This window comes from Notothenia coriiceps, unplaced genomic scaffold (genome assembly GCF_000735185.1).
Source record: "Notothenia coriiceps isolate Sejong01 unplaced genomic scaffold, NC01 NC01_scaffold00009998, whole genome shotgun sequence".
Taxonomy (NCBI): Eukaryota; Metazoa; Chordata; class Actinopteri; order Perciformes; family Nototheniidae; genus Notothenia; species Notothenia coriiceps.
Genome location: NW_011342699.1, coordinates 308,621 through 330,580, shown reverse-complemented (window position 1 = coordinate 330,580; position 21,960 = coordinate 308,621). Strand labels below are relative to the sequence as shown.

The 21,960-nt window shown below is 41.8% G+C and overlaps 1 protein-coding gene across 1 annotated transcript in view; it reads left to right on the top strand.

The window, feature by feature from the left end:
- LOC104945763 (semaphorin-6A-like) overlaps positions 1–21,960 on the top strand; it is an 88,971-nt gene that overhangs the window by 65,774 nt on the left and 1,237 nt on the right. Inside the window, exons 10-16 of the mRNA XM_010771481.1 lie at positions 334–344; positions 11,524–11,697; positions 13,389–13,529; positions 13,649–13,726; positions 17,687–17,745; positions 18,565–18,585; positions 18,796–18,816. Of these exons, the coding sequence (XP_010769783.1) occupies positions 334–344; positions 11,524–11,697; positions 13,389–13,529; positions 13,649–13,726; positions 17,687–17,745; positions 18,565–18,585; positions 18,796–18,816 (505 nt within the window). The remainder of the gene's footprint in view (positions 1–333; positions 345–11,523; positions 11,698–13,388; positions 13,530–13,648; positions 13,727–17,686; positions 17,746–18,564; positions 18,586–18,795; positions 18,817–21,960) is intronic.

Below are 21,960 nucleotides of genomic sequence, written 5' to 3'. Positions count from 1 at the left end.
TGCAGTGTGTGTGACCTGTTTATTTGTACGTTTTGTGTGTGTGTGAGAACATGAACTGGTATATGTAAAGCTGAAACTATTCCACATTCAGCTTGACAGTCTCGCCTGCTTTGTGTAAAACTTGTTCTGGTATCTCAACGCTCTATAATCTCACAGTGAACAGGCCCATGTAAGCGTGTGTCTTTGACAGCGTGATTGAATGAATATGTGCTTTTCTGGAACATTTATGCATTGGTTGCCTGGGTGAGGGTGTGTTTATGTGTGGTCTGCAGCCGTGTGCAGAGATCTGGTTTAAATGCATGTTCGCTCTTATTCGCACTGTTTACTTTACAGCACAATGTCAGGTCAGGGTTAGATTTATTGCTGTTAAGTATAGTGTGACATACACTAATTACAATACTGACTGTGTGATCATACAGCAAAGATGTAATTACAGCATAGCTCCTATTTGAAGCTGTATACTTTTACATTTTCTGTTGCCAGGTGCTGACTCGTTAACTGCATATCAAACACACTAATTTACTCTTCTGTGTCTAATTTGCAATAAAGTGTTAAAATGTTGGATTAAGACACTGAGTGTTGACGACTAAAGAGGCACAATAGTGTGTTTTGTTGGGAATTAACTGTGTGTGTGTGTGTGTGTGTGTGTGTGTGTGTGTGTGTGTGTGTGTGTGTGTGTGTGTGCGCAGTTGTCCGCGAAATTCCGCTCCTCTGTTTTCATAACTGTCAAAGCTGGAGACTGAAGTTCCCACTGTGGGTCAAAATAATGCGCTGTGACCCCAAGGTAACTGTCATTACCGAGTGAAATCCAATAGTCTCCGGTGAGTCTTTCTTAAATCCTCCTCTACTTTCGCTTTTTGGACTTCATACAAGTTGTGTATTTTCGACACAGTGGTGGCTCTGGAAGGCAATTCATAAGTGCAGTCGTTGGATGCGACCCAAATTATATCACGCAGCCCCTCCTCGTCCACAATGTTAATTGGCCTGCAAGCTGTCGCCACCCATTTTGCGATCTTGTTAAAGGTTTGCTGCTCGTAGACGTGTCCGGGCATCTCCCCCGCGCACTTTCAAGTGTGTTCTGCTGCAAGCGGGCGGCAGGAGCAGGGCTGTCAGCATCAGCAGTGTGCTTGGAATATATAGATGGTATTTTAAACTCGATGCGCTCTGAAACTACGGGGCGGCTGAGGACAAAAAATGCACATGCGTTAATCGCGTTAAAATAATTAGTGGCGTTAATTTTTTTTTGCGTTAATGCGTTATTAACGCGTTAACTTGACAGCCCTAATTATAACACATATAATGAGACGTTCTGCAGTAAGGAGGGGCATTTCACAGACGACAGGTGTTCTTACTTTTATTTAGTTGACGGAACATTTTTACTTTACACGACACTGTTCAAGACTCTTTAACTAAACAACCGCGGATGTCTTGAAAGACACTTTCGCTTGTGACACGTAAATACTACGCTTCCTATGTTTTGGTGCAGACAGCGTTCACACCAGCAATAAACCGCTCCAGGGTTCGCAAGCCAGTGCTCCGAGACCACCTATTTCAGCAGAATGGTTTTTTAGTTCACTTAAGAGGTCTCGGATTGTGTTCACACCGACCCAAATGAACCGCACCAAGCGGCTAAATGCACCAGGGTTCGATTCAACCGGACTATACAAGGCAGGTGTGAAGGCACCCTTAGACTCAGTTAACTATCTAAACACTCAAGAGTCCTTTACCTCACCTGAGCTGAGGTTATCCCGAGCTGTAGTTATTAGTCTCTCAGTCTGACAGGAGAGGACTCTCCTCCACCTTGTTGACAGCTCATTATATCCGTTAGCGCTGCTAGCTAGTACCAGATGCTAACAACAATAACACGTAACCGGTGCGCACGCTTGGACTCGAGTCAGACTCGAGTCATGAATTTGATGACTTTAGACTCGACTTGACAAAATCTAAAAAGACTTGCAACTCGACTTGGACTTTAACATCAGTGACTCGTGACTTCACTTGGACTTGACCCTTTTGACTTGAAAAGACTTGCTACTTTCCCGTACCAAAATGTATGACGGTAAAGAAAAAAAAACTCGTGGAGTATACAAATATCGTGGTTTTGCTATTTGAATGGACAACCAATATAAAAACGGTGACTGCGACCGTCAAAACAAAACCAAGCGAGAGTACAACAGGACATGAAACCTTAAAACCCAACACTACGACATCTAGCTCTTGTGCACCCTGTATAAAACTACCTCACCAGCCACGGCGTGGATGTCTACGTGTGTACCACCGTTTCCGCTTCCTTGCAGGCAACAGTCTGTATGAAAAAATAGACNCCTCCCGAGCTTGAATGACACACAGAGACTAATCGAGGGCATTAGTGTATGATTTGTATGAAAGTGGCCATGTCACTCATCATGTAGTCACCCTCTGTGAGGCAGAGTCAGACCCACATTTCTGCAGCGTTGCGTTCACAATACATAAAAAAAATATTTCTTCAGGCCAGCAGGCCACTTAACAGGCCAGGCCATCGGGAAACCTCCCGGTCCTCCCGATGGCCAGTCCGGGCCTGGTGTACTGGCAATGTGTGGGGAATACCGCAAAAATGAACAATAGGTTTATTGATATATTTTTGTATCAATAGTCATTAACTTTTTCTTTGGACAAAACAGACTCTACATTAGCAAACGTTTACTCTGTGTTAACGTTATTTTGGTGTGTAAAAGTGAGATTACATGTGTAGATGATTCAATTGATCATTTATTCGTCCCACAACGGAAACATTTACAGTGGCTATNAGTACTTTTTTGTAGCGTGTCACACAATATCAAACATGCCTGGCCTCAGCCTCTCAGCGACTTTGTTTGTTTCCTGCTGTCGCTATAATACCTTTAGTTAAGCTACTTTACTGATCTGGATTAATGATGTGAAATATAATCAAGTCTTAAATCAGACTTGATAAATATAAATAATAGATCAAACATATCATATATATTATTCTGAAATGGACCAATCTGCAAAACTTTTACCTTTGGTACTTTAACTATATTTTGATAATACTTTTCTAATTTTACTTGAGTAACATTTTGAATGCAGGACTTTTACTGTAACAGAGTATTCCTACGCAAGATCTGAGTACTTCTTCCACCTCTGTCTGATTTCAAACTCTTCCATTAACACCCCGAGTAAGTTTGTTGTCAATAAAACTGCAGCAGCTTGACCACAGAGCGTGAACGTTGTGATCAGCTGATTTTGTGCAGTTCTCGAGTGTGTGCGCGGATCACTGGATCACGTCCAGTGATCTAAGCCTCTGCCTCCTGTAAGCTTCAGGTCCGTCGGTTATGGCCTGCGCGGCTCGCCCAGCTCCAGTTCAATCAGTCATAGAAAGTCCGAAGATTTTTTGCAGGGAGCGAAACGGCAACGTAGCTGCTTAATGTCTTTGTTTTTTGTTACATGTAGTAGTTTACTCCATTGAGTGTTGACAAGAAACACGTGTAGACGAAATATGTGTTTTGTTTTGATGTTTTGAGGTACGCAAAGGCGCTTAATGACACATGTGACGTTACGTAATTCAGATTTGTGCCTGCGTATGTGCACCCCTGGGTATATACCTACACATTGGTGGGTTTTCAGCAAATAGTTGTTTTTAGGGATCAACCGATTGTAGAAGAGAGCCTATTGGTTAGTTATTTGATTTTGAAAGAAAACATGACACATCTTCTTATCCTATCTACCATTTCATTTTCTTTAATTATCTCTTTAAATGTTTTATAACACTGGCAATCAAAAATAACAGCGATCTAGAGGACTATAGTGGTTTTGATAACAGAAGCTCCAAGGACTGTGTCAATGGGATTTGATTCCAGCGAAATAATGCAATCTCAAGGACGAAGACATTCACTGTCTTTCCTATTCAGGATAATAGAAATCTCAAGAGGGGGATTCATTGTGCCCAGCCAGCTGAGGCCTCTGCCTCAGCACAGCATGTCTCAGGACAGAAAAGCTTTTTCAAATTTGCAGTAAAAGCTCTTGCAGGATATCAGGGGGTTCTCTCTAGGGTGAAACAAGGATCAAAGCCTATACTGATTTTGTTTCCAGTTGACTTCAGCTCAAGAATGGTCTTACAGTACGACAGCACTGTGACATATGTCATAAAAGTCCTAACTCCTCTTCCAACCCTGTATGCCTTCATAAGGTTTTTTAGCTTATGTAATGCTTCTAACTAGTGCTTCCGACTTGCGTGAAAGGCTCTGCTCATCATCAAGTAGTAGTAGTATGATTGCCGATTATGTAAAGACAGAAACAATGCGTTATTTATAACATGGTTTTTATGATATAGTGCACTAATGAACAGAGAGTTTTCGGGATAACCTTGATGAAAGCTGTTCCTATTCTGACTAAGGCAGTGCAGTATGTAGGTCAGACCTCAGCAAAGTGGCAGCAAGATGTGATACCATGCAAATTATTTGTAAAACCTATGAAGAAGTCTTTATGTAACTCATCTTTTAAGGGATGTTAACACCACTGAGGCCTGTCAAAGGCATAGCAAGCAGTCCTGACCCTAAACCTTCAGTAGCTACAATTCAGAACCAGGACCAATTTAAAGCTGGATTCTTTTACTTTTTACCAAATGCTCTGTCAGCTAGTTTTGCCTTGCCAATGGAATGGCAGTGTGCTGTCGTATTCCCACAGAGGCTGGCTGAAATGTCTCTGTGTAGTGTAGCAAAAAGCCAGACAGACCTTTGTGATCAAACGGCATCAGCCACAGTGCACTGGCTTTTGGGAAAGGGGCTCAACTCCAGAAACTCAGGAGACAAGCCAACCACAGAACAAAAAAAATCATCTCTTTGAAATATCCTCTGAGGATTCAAACAGGCAATTTGTTACAAAGACTGAACATTGAAATTGTCTTTAAAATAGGTGCTTGTATTAAACATTTAAAAACATAATTAAGAATTGATATAGTTTACTCCGTTTTGATCACATCACTATGCGGCCAACTTGGGAGAGAGATAGTAACATGAAGATCAGTGTTTCTTCTACTCCAGCAAAAATAGGTCAGCGGCTGGTTAATGGTGGAGTACCACAGTGTTTTAATGAGCTTGACTCTCAAAGCAGCACTTCACGTAATTATTGTCCTGGGTTGAAGAGGCTCATAGACCTCTGATGACAATGATCTTTGGAGTGTGTAACACTTACCGGACCATGGTCTTAAGGAACCAGGGCCTGTTGGCAATTGAGGGCACAGCCTCGTCCATCAGAGGATGCTGTTTGATGAAGTTGAGTGTGTCATCGGGGAACTCATTGGATACCTTGTACCTCTCCATGGATGGAATGCCTGCACAATTGCCGGGCCTGAAAATGAAGAGGAGAAAGGAGAAAGTTATGAGAAGGAGGGAAGTTGGAAAAAGGGAAAGATAAAAAACGCTACATTGACTCCAGGGAAATCTTTCACAGCCAGAGCTCCAATAGGAGAGTTTACATTCCTTGGAATCAAGAGAGTGCACTTAAAATAACTAAACTTTCATGCCAAGGGGCTTTGGTCAGAGAAGAAGACACAAGATGTCTTATTTCTCTGGAAAAGGACACAAGATGTCTTCTTTCTCTGGACTCAGCAAAGCACGAAGGCATCTATCTTTCTGATCCTTTTATAGGGAGTTGGTGAGTTGCTTGTTAAAGAGAAGCTGCTTTTGATAGCATATTCCCTTTACAGGCATCTCACCTCTGAGGTCTTGTAAAAAAAAACTTTACTGCACAGTCTGTGATACGCTGCCACACCACATAATCCACACCAGGCCCTAGAAATATTAGCCAGCTGGCCACTGAATGTCTGATCCTGTCAACATGTAAGAACCCAAGTTACCTATATGTGTATACTCAAGAGAACGGTGTATTCATCATATTCATATTCTGTTTTTAAAGTTGTTGTGTGAAGGCATGTCTATAAAAGGAATAAAGCAGCCATTCTGAGCATGCCTAAGAAAATGTGGCTTGACTTAGTTTAAAAACATGCAAACCTGCAAAACATATTAAGTGCATTAACTAAATGATATGCATGCTCTTTTCTCCCCAAAAAATATTTAACATCCCCCTTGAAATATAATTTGTGTGGAATCAATGCACTTAACCTCCAAATTGTTATCGTTCAATTAAGGGCCTGCATTTGCAGAACCATTTGTCACAGTGAAAAAAAAACGCAGTAAAACTCAGTGCTATGACATTTTTCTTTGATGTAGCATTTATGTCAGCGGACATATGGAGAGCAGAACAGTAACAGACATCTCTTTAATTCAAAAATCTGCAAATGATTCAGTATGAGAGTCTAACACATGGAAGAACAGTCTGCTGCGGGGCCAGACCTAGGTGGCATTGTTACAACCCTCCGTCTGTTTGCCTGCAGATAAAAGGTCTGATTGCAACAGAGTATGAGAAATAAATCAATCGCATCAATCTCTGCAGAGAAAACGGCAGATATATCGGATCTTTGCAGCGGCTGACCTTGTTGAACATAAACACGTAATTACATGCTAATTGAGGGAACTCACACATAAACACTAATGAATGCACAGAGTACAGCATAGGCTCTCTTTTGGTGAGGAACCAACTCCTCAGCCATATGGGAACACACACACACACACACACACACACACACACACACACACACACACACACACACACACACACACACACACACACACACACACAGGGTACTAACAATTATCGTGTCCCAGATCTTTGTGGTAAATCTGTTTTTTTCTCTTCTAGAGGAGAGTAGAGCCGCTCTTAGGGTGCTAATTAGCGGGCAATAGATGGGAGATTGATCAGGCTAGTGCATTTGTGGAATTAGCCAACCATCTGTAAAATGATCTCATGCTTCATTTGTTGATACGAAGCGCTTCTTTGATTCAGCTGTGTGTGGGGGAGAGGTGAGGTAATTGGTTCGGGGGTGCAACTGGTAAAAGAGTTGATAACTGTGCATACAGTCTGTGGGTATGACGCAATGTGACTTACAATGTGCAATCCCTTGGTGAAAAAAGTAGGGGCGTATAGAAAAATGACGAAACGGGAGTTTGAAATGTGTTATCATTAACACATCGTAATTCAACAAGTCTAATGCATTGATAAGGTTGCCATGTATGTGTGTGTGTGTGTGTGAGAGCCAAGAGTGAGAAGAGAGGAAGAGTGAGACTGAATATACTGTATGTGTGCAAATATGTTCAATTCTATGTGTGCTATGTGTGTGTGAGAGTGTGTGCTGTGGGTAATTAACTTCTGTTGTACCTTGGCTTGGGAACCTTGTCTTCAGGAAAAGGCGTCCAGGTGGAGTCTGAGGATTTCTGCTCTTTGAAACGCCCTGTGAAGGTATTGGCCACCTCAGCCATGTCATAGGCGCACACCGCAGAGCCTGGAATACTGCCACGACACACAGGAATAAAATTAAACTCACATAAACAATCCTCTCAAGTGAACATATCAAAGAAACACCTTGCCAAATTTCGACTATCACCTAATAGCAGAAACATGGATTTACAATTCCTTTTAGAGGGTTTAAATCGCTCGAGGATGGCTCATTTTAGCTGTTGCAGGCCAGTTTGTAATGTTGCCCAGGCTTAGGGAAGAAATACCCTCCATTTAATAAAATAGCATTGGTTACTTTTTATATTTCAAGTAGCGAATAATGGTTCTACTGTATTGATTACCGTATGAATGCTCTTATGTCAGTGCTTATGTTGAGCTTTTGCATTTCTATGAGTGTCAGTGTCTGCGCTGCCAAGCCTAAATGAGGACACACATTCCATCATCCCTCCAAGACTCCAACCCTCCAAGACTGGGTTTCCCCAAAAGCCTTGAGGCATTAAAGTTCATCACAAGTCCACTGTTGGGCAAGAAATATAGACAGATTATCTTATTATTGCCTTTCATTTAAGGGGAAAAACACCCATCTTGTGATAGAAGCGGAGCCACTGGCTTATTTCCATCTGTTTGGATTCAATGCATAACAGATTGTTGAGTCACTTTTCTATTTTTCATGCATCTGCTCTCATAAATTATAATTGAAACTAGGAATTGTTTATTCTTTATTCTCATAATAGAGAAATCTCTCTCAGCTGGCTGGATTTTCTAGCTGTTAAGTCATTGGTTAAAATGATGTAGACATCAGGGAGACAAATAACACAAGGGCAGTATTATAGAGAGCAAGGTCAGAGTGGTTAATTCTTGGCTAAGCTACCAAATTACAGTAAATACCCAAAGTTAGACAATCCTACGTCTGTTTATATGGAGCTGCTAACAGCAGATAGATGGTAGCAAGCCAGCCAGTGAGCAAGTGAGAGGGTCAGACAGCAACACAGCAAACTAGACAATTAAACGACAAACCCTGAGTGCTTCCTATAGTCGGAATGTTCTCCCTCCAATTTCACCCTCTGACTATGAAATAGAAAATTAATGCCAGGATCTAAACCGGCGCTTATAGACATTTTCAGCAGCTTTGCTTCATTGGGTTTAATGTCCATTAACCATGCTCAATTGCATTGTCACAAGCAATTGTCTTATCTGCTCAGAAGCAGCCATAAAATGGAAAATTACAATATGTGGGAGCTATCAGCAAAGCTATGGCTTTGTGGTAATTTTCAATTTGGATAACAACTACCCCTTTCTATGAATATGAAAGCAGCTCTGAATATGAATTTTAAAAGGGAAAATAAGATGAAACACCTGCATGTCAAAAGGGCAGCACAGCTGTTTTGACAGAAGATGTATGATGTTGACCCAGTAGTCTCAGGACTGACATGTTGCTGAGAGGCACGGCAGGGCATTAGCAAAGGTCACACTGTCATAATGATGATAAATTCAAGGCATTCTAAAAGCATTTCAAAGCACGAAAGATAATCGTATTAATTAATGGAAAGTGAAAAACAGTTGTTGACACTTGAAGTCATTTGAGACAAGGGAAAAGCTTAATAAAAAATATGTGAAAAAATCGTGTCCACTCACATCTTTGTAGATTTATCAATACCTTATTATGTTTTTTGTACCTGTTGTAAGGTGTAGAGAAGGTTGCCATGACGATGTCCCTCCCATTGATGCGGATGACTTCTGTCACAGCCTGCAGGATGTTGAAGTAGAAATGGGAATCACCGGGGATCGAGCAGTTCATGCGAGACTTGAGAAATGAGGTCCACTGCTTCTCCAGGACACGGGGCGAGCCGCCCTTGTCGTTCTTACAGACCCTGGCTACACGAGGAAACACCACCTGATGTAGACACACACAGTAGAAACGTTATATTTTAAAAGCTCTGGGTTATGTAGCAACAGTCATCTATGTCACATCTTCAGTCTCTTGTAATAACGGTTACGAGTTGGATTCATGATTTCTTTTCACAATTATTCCATGCATTTTTCATTTCATGTCAAAGCCTGGAGCCTACATTACAAACCATGCAATTAACCACCAGCATTGTGTCATGCTAGTGCGGGCTGTACGCCTCAAGCAGAGTTACAAAGTGGGCTACAGAGATCTGGTGAGCTCACTGCTTTAGAACTCCATACCACCAGATATGTTACATGTTCAAACAAAAAAAAGTTGTCTAAAATGATATTCCTTGAGGTAAACTATTAAAAAGGGATTTACTTTTTCTTATGCAGTTGTAATACCCAAGACCAACCAACAGACTTTAATGGATAAAATAGGAGTGCCCTTTGAAAGCATTCCCTTTTTTTCTTTTACACTTGTTTGTATTGGATTCCTTTTCTGCATCTAAATAGCCTATTATAGTTTTATTTTATGGGTTACAAGCTATACACACACACACACACACACACACACACACACACACACACACACACACACACACACACACACACAGTTAATTCCCAACAAAAAGCACGAGATCAGGCTGTAATAGTCAATCCATNAAGCCTCCGATTTGCTTTCTCCAAAACTTGTTGCCAAAACTGTGAAGTCCTAGCATTTCCTGCAGCGAAGTTGAAGGATCAAATACTAAGAAATTATCACATGACTTGAAGTCATATCTGATTTCAGATGTGGGAAGTGTGATAATTTCTTAGTATTTGATCCTTCAACTTCGCTGCAGGAAATGCTAGGACTTCACAGTTTTGGCAACAAGTTTTGGAGAAAGCAAATCGGAGGCTTAAAAAGAGACAGGGAGGTGCATCTTCATCATCTAGCATGCAAGAATTGTAAATAGAGGACAGTGAAGGAGACACTGAGGAGGACCACGCTTCGTGTGTGAGTACCAAACGCTGTCTCCTGGTACTCATCTGAGTAACTCACTAAAAAAGTTATGTGCAACCCTGTATATACCGTTTCCATAACATTAAGTCTTTCATGGCCCTGAAACTAATTGAGATAGAGATAACGGCATCTGTTATTCAACGAAATCAGATGGTTAAGGTAAATGGCCTCAAGAGATATTTCTTAAAACATGTTCTTGTTATCTGATCACAAACAACACCCCCGTGCACAATATGGCTCAGCTCCAAACAGGTGTCTGATTGCTAACTTGAATCTGCTTGATATGTTTTTTTATAGAAATAATGAAATGAAAATGGATTTTCATCCACCTGGTGCTTTGACCAAACTGTGTGATCAGCAGCTGTCAATTAGAAAATAGAATATAGCTGACAATTGTTGTTGTATTTTTTTTTTTTAAATGCCCTGATGCAATGCGATTGAGTTTACATAATCCATTATTGAGATTTTAAAGATTGTCTCCTTCTGTTTCTCCTATTATTTCTTAGACTGACATGAATGATTAAAGGCACATCAATTGATTGATTCGTTACAAAACTATTATTTGCTAAATGATGTTAATCAATTGTATTGTTGTTCTATTTCTTAATCTTTCTAGCTGCTAGTATTTCTTTTTTTGATGCAATTTGAATCACATGTTTTTGAATGTGACCCAGTAGAAATCTCACTGAGGGAGAGTGCATAGGTCTTTCATCACCATCTGTAGCTCCTCTGACCGTGTTTCCGCCAGACCAGGGCTGAGAGGGCGTCCACCCCGAGAGCGGGGGGGGTTGTGACGTCACGTCTTGTCACGTGACTTGAATTTTGAATTGAGACATCCCTTATAGATACTATCTCTTTACGTATTAGTGATGGGAATTCATTTGGCTCTGCTCACTAAGAAGAGCCGGCTCTTTCGGCTCCTAAACGGCTCTTCATGTTACCACAGTTTACCACGGAGCCTCAGTTTCGCAGTTCACGCGCCTGCTCCACTAGCACCCCCCGTCAAGGCTCGCCGGCAGTACAATTTCCGTCACAGGAACACGCTATGCTGGCAGCAATAATCCCCCCAGACTCCTTTACCCCTCCAACAGAAGGATGTCCTTGTCCTTTTTCCTTTTCGTCATTTCAAACGATTAAAAACTCTCGATCTTCTCTTGAATTTTCTTTTTCTTTTTCAAATGACGGCAAGACTCCCTCCTGGCGGAAACGCTGTTCTCTGATTGGAAAACTGTCTGACCAATTGACTGATAAACTTATTTCACTTTATATTCCTTTTCCAGGTATCGTCTTACTCGCATTGTGGTGGACAATGAGGCGGGTCCCTATAATAACCACACAGTAGTCTTCCTGGGATCTGAGAAAGGCATCATTGTCAAGTTCCTGGCCAACATGAACAGCGGCATCCTGAACGATAGCCTGTTTCTGGAGGAGCTTAATGTCTACAACCCTGACAAGTATGTAGCTGTGTGTGTGTGTGTGTGTGTGTGTGTGTGTGTGTGTGTGTGTGTGTGTGTGTGTGTGTGTGTGTGTGTGTGTGTGTGTGTGTGTGTGTGTGAGAAACAGGAAGAAACACGTGGATACAGTTGCTACAAACAAAGGAAGGTCATTTATTGCAGAAGTGTGTGTTCTAGAGACGGCATGTGTGTGATTTGGTTTCCAACCATCTACAGAGAACCCACTAACCCACCAGCTCCATCAGTACCAGTCAGTTCCCCCGACCCAAGCTATACAGTGAAGCCAGACAGCCAGATGGCTACTCTATCATTTAAAATAGTTTTATCAGGTTACACTCTGCCCAACCACAGCTACTAAATTAAAGACATGGACCCTAAGGCTCTGGATAACGTAGCGCTGTGGTTCCCAACCTCAGCGAGCCCAGATCCTCCAAAATGTTGGCTGATTAAAGGAAACACACACACGCTCTCTCACACACACCGAAGTCTGTGTTTGTCTTCAGAGCCAGCCCGAGATCTCTAGCTAATACATTACACGGCTGTTGGTGCATTATGAATGTGTTCATGAGTGTGTGTTAGAAGGGTACTGTGGGTTTAGCTAGTTAAGCATCGTTGTGTGTTTGGAGTAGAATTGAAAAGGAAAAATCAGCCACAGAATGACCCTGCCAAAGCAAATATTTAATAAAGAGGCAATTGATGAGGGGTAACGAATGGCAGCACCAACATAAGAGGGAGGCTCGGGGCGGAGAGATGGAAAGAAGCACAGTGGCGAGTTTGTTATTGTGTTAAACAGACGAGAAGAAGAAGGGAAGGAGAGCGGGGACTTTACGGGAGGGCTTTCAAGGTTACCACTGTTTGTTATCCAACATTCTGGAGCCATGTGACCAGCCGTATGTAGGGGATGAAGGGCAGACCCTGCCTTCTCTTCTATTGCTGAGTCTCCTTGGTGCTCATCCTTCCTTTCCCTTTTACTGTCTCTTTGGCTGTGGCCGAGCATTTGTAGGCTGCTGGCCATCTGGATTTAGTCGCATACTGTAAGTGACTTTTCCCGCCTGCTTCCCTGCCTGCCCGATTGTCGTGCATTACCCAGTGTAGATGGACTCTAAACCCTAATTGAGAGCGTTAATGCAGGACTAGAGCACTGCGAATGGCAGATTAAATCCCAGGAGCTGTATGGTGCGGGATGGAGAGAGGAATGGATAGAGAGAAGGGATAGAAAGCTTGACACGCCCAGGTGGATTAGAGTGTGTGGTCCAGGGGGGCGAGTAGACAAAGAAAGACTAGCGGGCATAGAGGAATGGCAAAATCCCGGTGGAGGAGGCGACATTTGTGTGAGTGGGTTTTACAGTTAAGTGCATTGCTGACTGCTCACAGTGTCCATCTGTCTGTTGATCTGCTGTATCTGTATCACCCCTTTCTTTATCTCTTTTTATCTACCACTCTGTTCCTGACCCGGTGTTATTGAGTCCAGCATTATCTTTGTTCTCACTAACCTCGCAGTGTGTCTCTCTGCCATATCTTAATCTTCCCATTTTATCTCTTTAAATGAACTATTAAAAGACAATTGTATGGCCTCTCACATTTCTCCTCAATAACTTTTAGTTTTACAAGACTTTCTCCATAAATAACTAGATAGTTGAAGGAGAGACTATATACTAATCTAGTTTTATTCTCTTTTTTCTCTCTTCTAGGTGCAGTATAGATGGTGTGGACGACAAGCGTATCATTGGCATGCAGATAGACAGCAAGATTCACGCGTTGTGGGTCGCTTTCTCCTCCTGTGTTGTTAAAGTGCCGCTCTCTCGCTGTGAAAGACATGGAAGATGCAAGAAGTACGTTTGACGCTTGCACATGAAATCGTTGATTCACAAAAAGAAAAATTGTTTTGACAGCATTATTCCAACATTACAATAACATAGGGGCTGATGGTGTGTGTGTTTGTCACATTCAGGTCTTGCATAGCCTCCAGAGACCCGTACTGTGGTTGGGTTTCAGAAGGAGCCTGCAAACAGGTTGTCGGCAACATCAAGTAAGTAACATTTCAGATAGCTATATTATCAAAATATTGTTTATTATCCATTTATGTCACAGTTGTTTTGATGTATTTAAAATATTGTAAATTAATGAGGGCTGTATTCTATTTTGCTGCTCTATTGACTTTCTCAAAAACTAAGTTTCTGTAGTCTTTACTGTTGGCTGCAACATTAAGCTGAATAATTGCTTTATTCAGGGGACCAGAGCTTCTATATTTAGCAACATTGAGGTTTTATCAAGAGTTTAGAAAAGTACTTCAGGAAGCAGCAGCTCCTTTTAACATTATTATACCTGTAATAACTTTGAAATGTGGAATTAAGTCCATTTGAGATATTGTCACTTTTTGAGTCAATGTTCCTTTTCGAATTTTCTGCATTCATGGTGTAAGATTTTCCATTTAAACAGACTGACACACATGTGCTTTCTAAGACACTTTGTTTTTCCAAGTACCCTACCTTCTCTGACATGTCTGGTGGCATTCCCCTCTCGATTTGTCATTTCTGTGATCTTTCTAATTTAATGGTGTGTAAGTGCAAATTCCTTCAGCTGAAAGGGCTATTGGAAGGATGAAAGGAAGGAAAGTGTTGTTTGCCCCAAGCTCGGGTCGGCGACTCAGGGCTGGGGAACGCTGTATGGTCGTAGTAACTATAATTTGTGGCTGAAGTTATGACACAGAACCAGATTATGCTTCTGAACAAACAGCATATGGAGTTTTGTGGGGGGAAAAAGATTTTACAGATGAAGTCATAACAAAAGTACCAGTGCTCCAGTGGCTATTTGACGTTGAATACATTTGATCCCCTGCTGCAAAATGATTGGTATGGCACGGCAATTCACCAAATGCACACATACCCACAAGTACTGTACTAACAAAGCTTGTCCTCGAAAAACACAAGTAGAACTATCCTATTATTATTCCATAAATCTGCAGTTGTTGTTCTGATTGAGGTTCCACTTTGGAGCTGAAGCCGACACAGAGGTATTAAAAGGGCAAATGACCTCCATCCTTTACTGTACAATATTTCTGAGTGAGAGAGCGGGGGATTAGGCCCGGTAGGTTCCATGGTGAGCTTTTCAAAGCTTTTTCCAGGCTTGACAGAAGGATGGATGAACAAGAGTTAGAGGGGGTTTTTGTGTTAAATAACAAGGTTTGCTCGTACAAACAGGTCCCTGCAGGGAGGAAAGTTCTCTATCTTAACTTCAGTCTTTTTTTCTCTTCCTCATTAAGATGAAAAGCCTGTTGCGGCATCTCTTTCTGTGTCCTTGTCTGTCTTTCAATGTTTCCACTTTACCGCAATCTATCTATCTTCTTACCTGCCCATCCTTGTCTGTATGTCTATTTATATCATCTCTCTTTTTGTATCTTTCTTTTGGCATTTTCTTTCTCTCTTGCATGCCTCCCCTCCTTTCTTCTTCCATCTGGCCTCAGCGCAAGCGTGCCAGCTTTCCCATGTGGAGTAATGCCGCTCATACCTACTGCCCATATACAGCTTGCACTCTGGTCTCCTGCAATATGGTCCCCAGTTACCCACTGTTCCTGCATGTTATCGCTTTATATTCTTTATGGTTGCCATTATGTAAACTAGGTACATTAGTGTTTAACTGACAAGAGATAAGCATATTATTAAATATTTCTGAATTACTCAATCCAATGCCACAGCCCTGGCTGTTCTCTGGATCAGAGGTGGGGTCTTACATTGATTAAATCTGCACACAGATACTGACTTACTTCTTGGTGAAACCATGATTAATGAAGTCTGAGCATGCAGGTCTACCATTTTATATTAAAATGAATGGGCGGCTTTGAGGAAGCATTATGCATAGGTACTTCGCACTGTATGTATAGCATATTAGGTCCCGGTTCCCCTTACACTTCTGATATGAATAATTAATAAGAATTTGCCTGACCTGCATTTCAGCAACTAGGTCCCTTCAGTGCAACCACACATCTCACATAATAATCACATCTGATGCAAGATGATATAAAATGTGGCTTCACGTTGCCTCCAGTTATGTACGGTGCAGTTTGAATCAGATTTAAATATGCATCACGCGGTTGCAGTGGGATCGTAACCCTGAGCTGAACCGCCTGTAGTGTCACTCTTGAGCTCATTGCACTTCTGTTGCTATAATGCAGCCGCAAGGGGACCTGAACCCTTTACCAGAGGATCATGCTATTCACTTTCACATGTGCCAAGTCGTGCCCAGACACTGCATCCGTAGTGTGACTGCTCATTGTTAATTCATCTCGAGACCAATGGGATTTAAACCTTGTAATCTTCATCTTAACACAGTCTCACCGTAGGTTGTAACGTTATTATCCACCATGAAAACCATGACCCCAAGGTTGCCAGTGTTTTGGTGTTGTCAGTGTTGTTGTTTGTGTGGCTGTTATTGGTGTTGCTTTTGTAGGGAAATTACTTATCAACCAGGGCAAATGTACCATATCCGTTCCAATTGATGGTCTTTGAAACTGGAGGAAAAGATTAATAGCAAATAAATGCATTACATTTTGTAAATATACTTGAAAAGTGACTCTGATTTGTGAACATTAAAGCAGACATTCAATTCTATTTTCATCCTAAAATCTCCTGTCCTTGTCAGGTGCACACTTCCAATTCTGATCATGGGATAAGGGGTGGGCACTGCTGTTTTGGAAAATCATTCTTCTTCATGCTATAATTGTGACCAGTGGAGTGTGAGGAAGATGAGAGGCGGGTGGACAGGAGGAGGAGAAGGACTAGCGAGGGGGGAGTTGAGGAGGACTGTGAAAAGCTGTCATGCGTGACTGTGATCCTGGTTGACAGTTGGTCCGCTCTGTTTCACAGATCTCCTTACTGCCTGCTTGGTGGTCTTTCAGGAAGAAAAAAGGTCTCTGTGCAGATTGCATCAGAAAATAACATCTCCGAAACGCTCTCCTCTGTGTCATATGATGGCTCTCAAGCCTGGTTACCCCTCACTGCCCTGGTCTGTGCCCATGTGATTGGGACTACAGCCTCATATCTCTACTACATACCTTTATGATGTCAAATACTGAGAAGCAGAGGAAAGAATTATAGACGAAAGGAATTTTTCTATATAAACGGGTTCGCTTGTTTCTTCTATATTTGTTTTAAGATAGTGTTTGACATTTTGGGATATCTGCGTATTTGCTTTCTTGCCAAGATCAATCCCACTTTAATGTCTGTACAGAACATTGAATATATACATACATCTGAATCTGTAAAGAGCAGAAGGTTAGCTTAACTTAGCATAGCAACTTGAAACAGGGGTTAACAGCTTGCCTGACTCCGTCCAATGTTAACAAATCAACACCAGCAGCACAGTCATTAATATGTTATATCTCACTTGTTTAATTTTACGGGACCTGACTAGTTGTTGGCCAGGACCAGTACATCTCTGGGGTCTCTGCTGGTTGCCTGGTAACTGCTGAGAGCCACGTAGTCTAGCACATAACCATGAAAAAGACAAATTGTTGTTACACTGGTTTTTCTAAAAGTCAAACCAACAAAATGTAATATTTTGATAGTGAAAATAGATTCTGGATATCCCATGTTTCCAGTTTTTGTGCTAAGTCAAGCTAACTGGCTGCTGATGTTAGCTTCATATTTATCATACATAAAATGTTTAACTGTTACATTATTTTATTACAGTCAAATAAATCTATTTATATCAACACTTCTGGCGAAGAGTCCTGTGCCAGCTATGGATTTACTAGCCTGCCAGCATTCTTTCTAACCACTGATTTTAGGCCTCCAGGGCACCTGCTAGGTGTTCTTTGATTTTGTTCCAGTATAGGGCTTTCTGCAGCCTACACTGTGTGCAAGCATACGCTGTGGTGTTGGGTGTTTTTGTTGTAAGCTTTCCTATAGCTTTGTTACTTTGTTAGGTGTGGTGAGCCTGCATGGCCTGGCCTGTTTTCCACTGCTGACCATGATGTCTCTGTTCCCCGCAGATCAGCCTTTGAGCAGGACGTGGAGCAGGGTAACACAGATGGCCTGGGAGACTGCCAAAGTAAGCAGGCCCTCTTCACTCTTATCTTTGCTTCCCTTCTCTAAACCCCCCTACTATTCCTCTCTTCCCTGTTAAATCAGTCTCCCTCTTCTCTCGGCCCTCCGTTTCCTTCTTCGCTGCTGTCACCTTTTTCTCCCACGTCTGTGCCTGTTCTCACAATCCTCTCTTTCAGCCTCTTCCATCCATCTGTCCCTTTCTGCTCCCAACCTCCTCTGTCCTTACCCCGCTGTTTCTCTGGTCCCCCTGTCAATAGAGTGTTGTGTCCACTTGGGCAAAGACTGGATTCCTTCTTGCAATTTACTACGTAAACACACACAAATATTCAGCGACACACAGGGAAGGGATGTGACTTGTGAGCAGTCACAGGACTCATTTATAAACACAGAACAAGTCAGCCTCACAAGTCACAAAGGCCTCTTTTACTCTACAATGCATATTTGATCATGTTCATTATAACTGTTTAGATGTATCAAATGTTACATGTTGTATATTTTATACTCAGTTGCTTAGTTTGAAGAAGAGAACTTTAAAAACATTTGACCTTCAATCACTTATCTTTCTCCATTTCATCTCAATTTCGACTGTTTACCTATAAAGGTAGTGCATTTTCCCATCCATTTCATCATTCTGTTTAGTCAAGGGAAGCCAGTGTTCATTACCTTAAGAAGCTATAGATCAACTTAAAGTTTGGTGAATATGGAGCAGCCAGTCGATTCTAAATTACTTTAAAAGTCATGGCTTTTGATCATGTTAAAACATAAGCTCTCTTTACTGCAAGCAATAACACGTTTCCCCTCATTTCTTTTCTTCTTCTTACAGACACCTTTGTGGCGCTGAACGGTAAGTATTCCACATATATTGTAGAGGCAATCAAATAAATGGCAGGAGCTGCATTTCATCTCCCCTAGCTCTTTAACTTCAGCCACACCTCTTCATCTAGTCAATCAATCTTACCCTCTCAAGGAAATGAAAACTCCTCCCACATGTGTAAAGACGGGTTATTAATGACTCATGGTTTAACTGAATTCATTTCGTTCCTCTTTTTGATAGACGTTCCCTCCAGTTACGAAGGTAATGAAACATTTAAGCACAGTCTTTCAATTCCACTCCTCATAGTGTTTTCCCTTATCTAGCCCCTTTGGTGTGTAGCATAGAGGACGAAGAATTAAAATCAGAAAAGTAGAATTAAAAATCTTTCTGTATCAATGATAATGCTAAATCTATTAGTTCCATTAGATCTCCTTTTTCTTCTTGTTCCAACTTCCCGCTCCTTTGTGTTTTCCCTGTGCAATATAATCGATTAGCCCTGACCTTTGCTTCGCTAATTGGATGGTCTGGTAGTTGGAGGTTTAAAGCCTTGATTTTGTAGAAATGCCTCAGTGTGCACACGAAGCAGGACATGTGTGAACAGAGAGAGATAGAGAGAGAAGGATTAACTGGCCTGTTTATGGTCAAGAAAGATCAGATATTTTTCAGCCATCTATGCCAGAGCATAATGTGGTCGGCACAGATTCATTGCTCAAAAAGGCTAGACAAAACATGCAAATATTTATATATTATATATATATTTGCACACATATATCCTAAAAACATGCTACAGAGAACAATCACAGTGACATACTGTCATTACTCAAGTCTGCCTTTTAGACTAAATTAAAACAGATGATGATGAGCCCGCAGCAAAGTAACTCTCATCCAGAGCACCCACACATCCACCTTATTTTTATCTAACAGGAGTGCACACTAGTTTGGTGAATTGAAATGAATCTCTCTCTCTCTCATACACCTATACCGTTGAGCTGCCAGATAGAAACAGTCAGGTCCATACAGAATTAGAAGAATATCTATTTTAAAGTTCTCCCCCCTGTGGCTGTACCCCCAGTGTGATTCTACCAAACCTTTTTGGATGTCTAGGGTCAGAATTGTTTTTAAATAAAGCATCTGGATTGGTATGCACCCCTGTAGTGCTGAATGTGCTCCCAAAGGCTTGGCTGTGTGTTTCCAGGCACACACAACCACACGCAGACAACACCCAGTTTACAACCTCCCAAACAAAGTCTCCACCGTTGCACCAGCCCCTCCATCTATCTGTCAGTGGTTGATATGGATTTGAAGATAAATAAATGCCCCCTCTTCATTCTCCTCGTCTCTACTTCAGACTAGACATCCTCTCCTCCCTTTTAATCTGTAGAAAGAGAGGGATGTGCATCCGTCGGCAGTTTAGGGCTTTTTTTCCCTTTCTGATCCGTGGAGGAGCCATGAGGCTCCGAGCTCTCTCTCTATGTGTGTCATCTGCCTGAATTGCACTTCCCCTGGCGGTGGGGGAATGAATTATAAAATAGGCCTGTCACACTAATCTCTCAGCCTTGGGCCAATAGTTAAATAAATCATTTTAATGATTGCCACGCCAAACGGAGAAGGAGGAGGCTCTGGGTGGTGTGGGTGTCTGTTGAGTGTAGTCTACCAGCAGCATCTACGTTAGCCCCCTGAAATGCTCTTCCCCCTCCTCAAACACAAGCATAAACACATATTGAAAAGGCACTCGCACATCTGCAAACACACACTGCTGTCACCTCCTCCTTGGAGAGAGCGTATCAAAATGGGAATTGGGGGTTGAGCTCGGAAGAGGCTGTTGATAAAAGTCACTCTTCATCTAGGGGGATTTTATCTCTTTAACGTGTGGCTTAGATACATTATGTTAAATACAGTGTGTAGCTTCTGCAAAATGGTGTAGGGTGGCTTAAGTGTTAGCATGTGGGATGGGAATGTGATTAGCATGGTTCAAAAATAAATAGTCAGACAAAGCTTATGCACAACTCTGCTTATGAAAGAAAATTAGGGGAAAAAAGAAGATGTGGAAAAAGCCACTTTGTCTGAGAGGCATGCAGTGATAGACGGGGGACGTGATAGGTATGATCCATCATCCACGGATGAAAGAGTACTTTGTTGTAATTGTCACTTTAAGGTGTTAGATCACCTAAAGTTTCCACAGAGAGACATCCTGTGTGTGCTATGCTTGTTATAGTCTCATCATCAGTGTAACTTCCTGGCTGTGTTATGAGACCCTCTGCAACTGTTGGCCGCTGGTTCATTTAGCCATTAAGAAATGTAATTACAGGGAGGAGTCAAATCCGAGAAAATTCATTAAATGTTAATGACATCTTTCTAAGGATCGATCTAGCCATGTTGCTGAGGGCCTTACTAAATAAAGATTACTGGCTGTGCGGATATTAAACGTTCGGGAGATCTTTAGTTAAAACCAGGGAAAAGTGAGAATATGTGGAAAATAGGAGGACAGCACAGAGAGGAAGGAAGAGAAGGTAGGTAATGTGAAGCTGAGATAAGTAGACAATAGATATTAAAAAGGAAGGGATCAGAGGGAGATAATCGTTTCCATTTCCAAATTAATCGTAGATTTTTCCTCAATAATTGTATTTATAGTGTCAAAAAAAACACAAGCTCATTTTCCTGGAGTCCAAGATTTAATCCAAAACACAAAGAAAACGTCAAGTTTCAGGAAATTCAGTTGAATGTCACATGACAAAGAAAAGCAGAACATTTTACAGCTGAGAAGTGTAAACCAGATCATATTAGGCATTTCAACTTGAAACAAATATAAACAAATCTTTTGATTGATTAAAATAGTTGCCATTTAAAGGCACGATGAGTAGGATTTGTTGGTTGCGGTCTTGCATCACTATATAATATCCTCTTGGGATGCGTGTTTACAATCTGGCACCTTTTTAGTTTTAAAGGTCCCATGTCATGGCCATTTCTACTGATCATAATTCCATTGTTGAGGTTTACTAAAATAGATTTATGCAATTTTCCAAACTCACATTGGTTTCTCATACAGCATCTCTGTATAGTATGTGTATTCACTCTCTGTCCTAAACGGCTTGTTGGAGCTCCTGCCCCCCCCTCCCCTCCCTGTGAGCCCACTGTGCTCTGATTGGTCAGCTCGCCCACTCTGTTCTGATGAGTCTACCACCGTTACAGCGGAACATAAGTGATTATGTGTTACAATGGTGTTAGCTACCAGAAAGTGACACCAGTAAGGACAAACAGATGAGAATGCTGCGTGGGGTCTGGGTGCCGTGTTGGCGGGACATTGCACGGCTCGCTGCTGTGAGGAGCAGACAATGTGAGCTGGGTTCATTTCCTGGTTGCAGCGGGGGGTCAGCGAGATATCGCGAATGGACGCGGGAAGGGGGG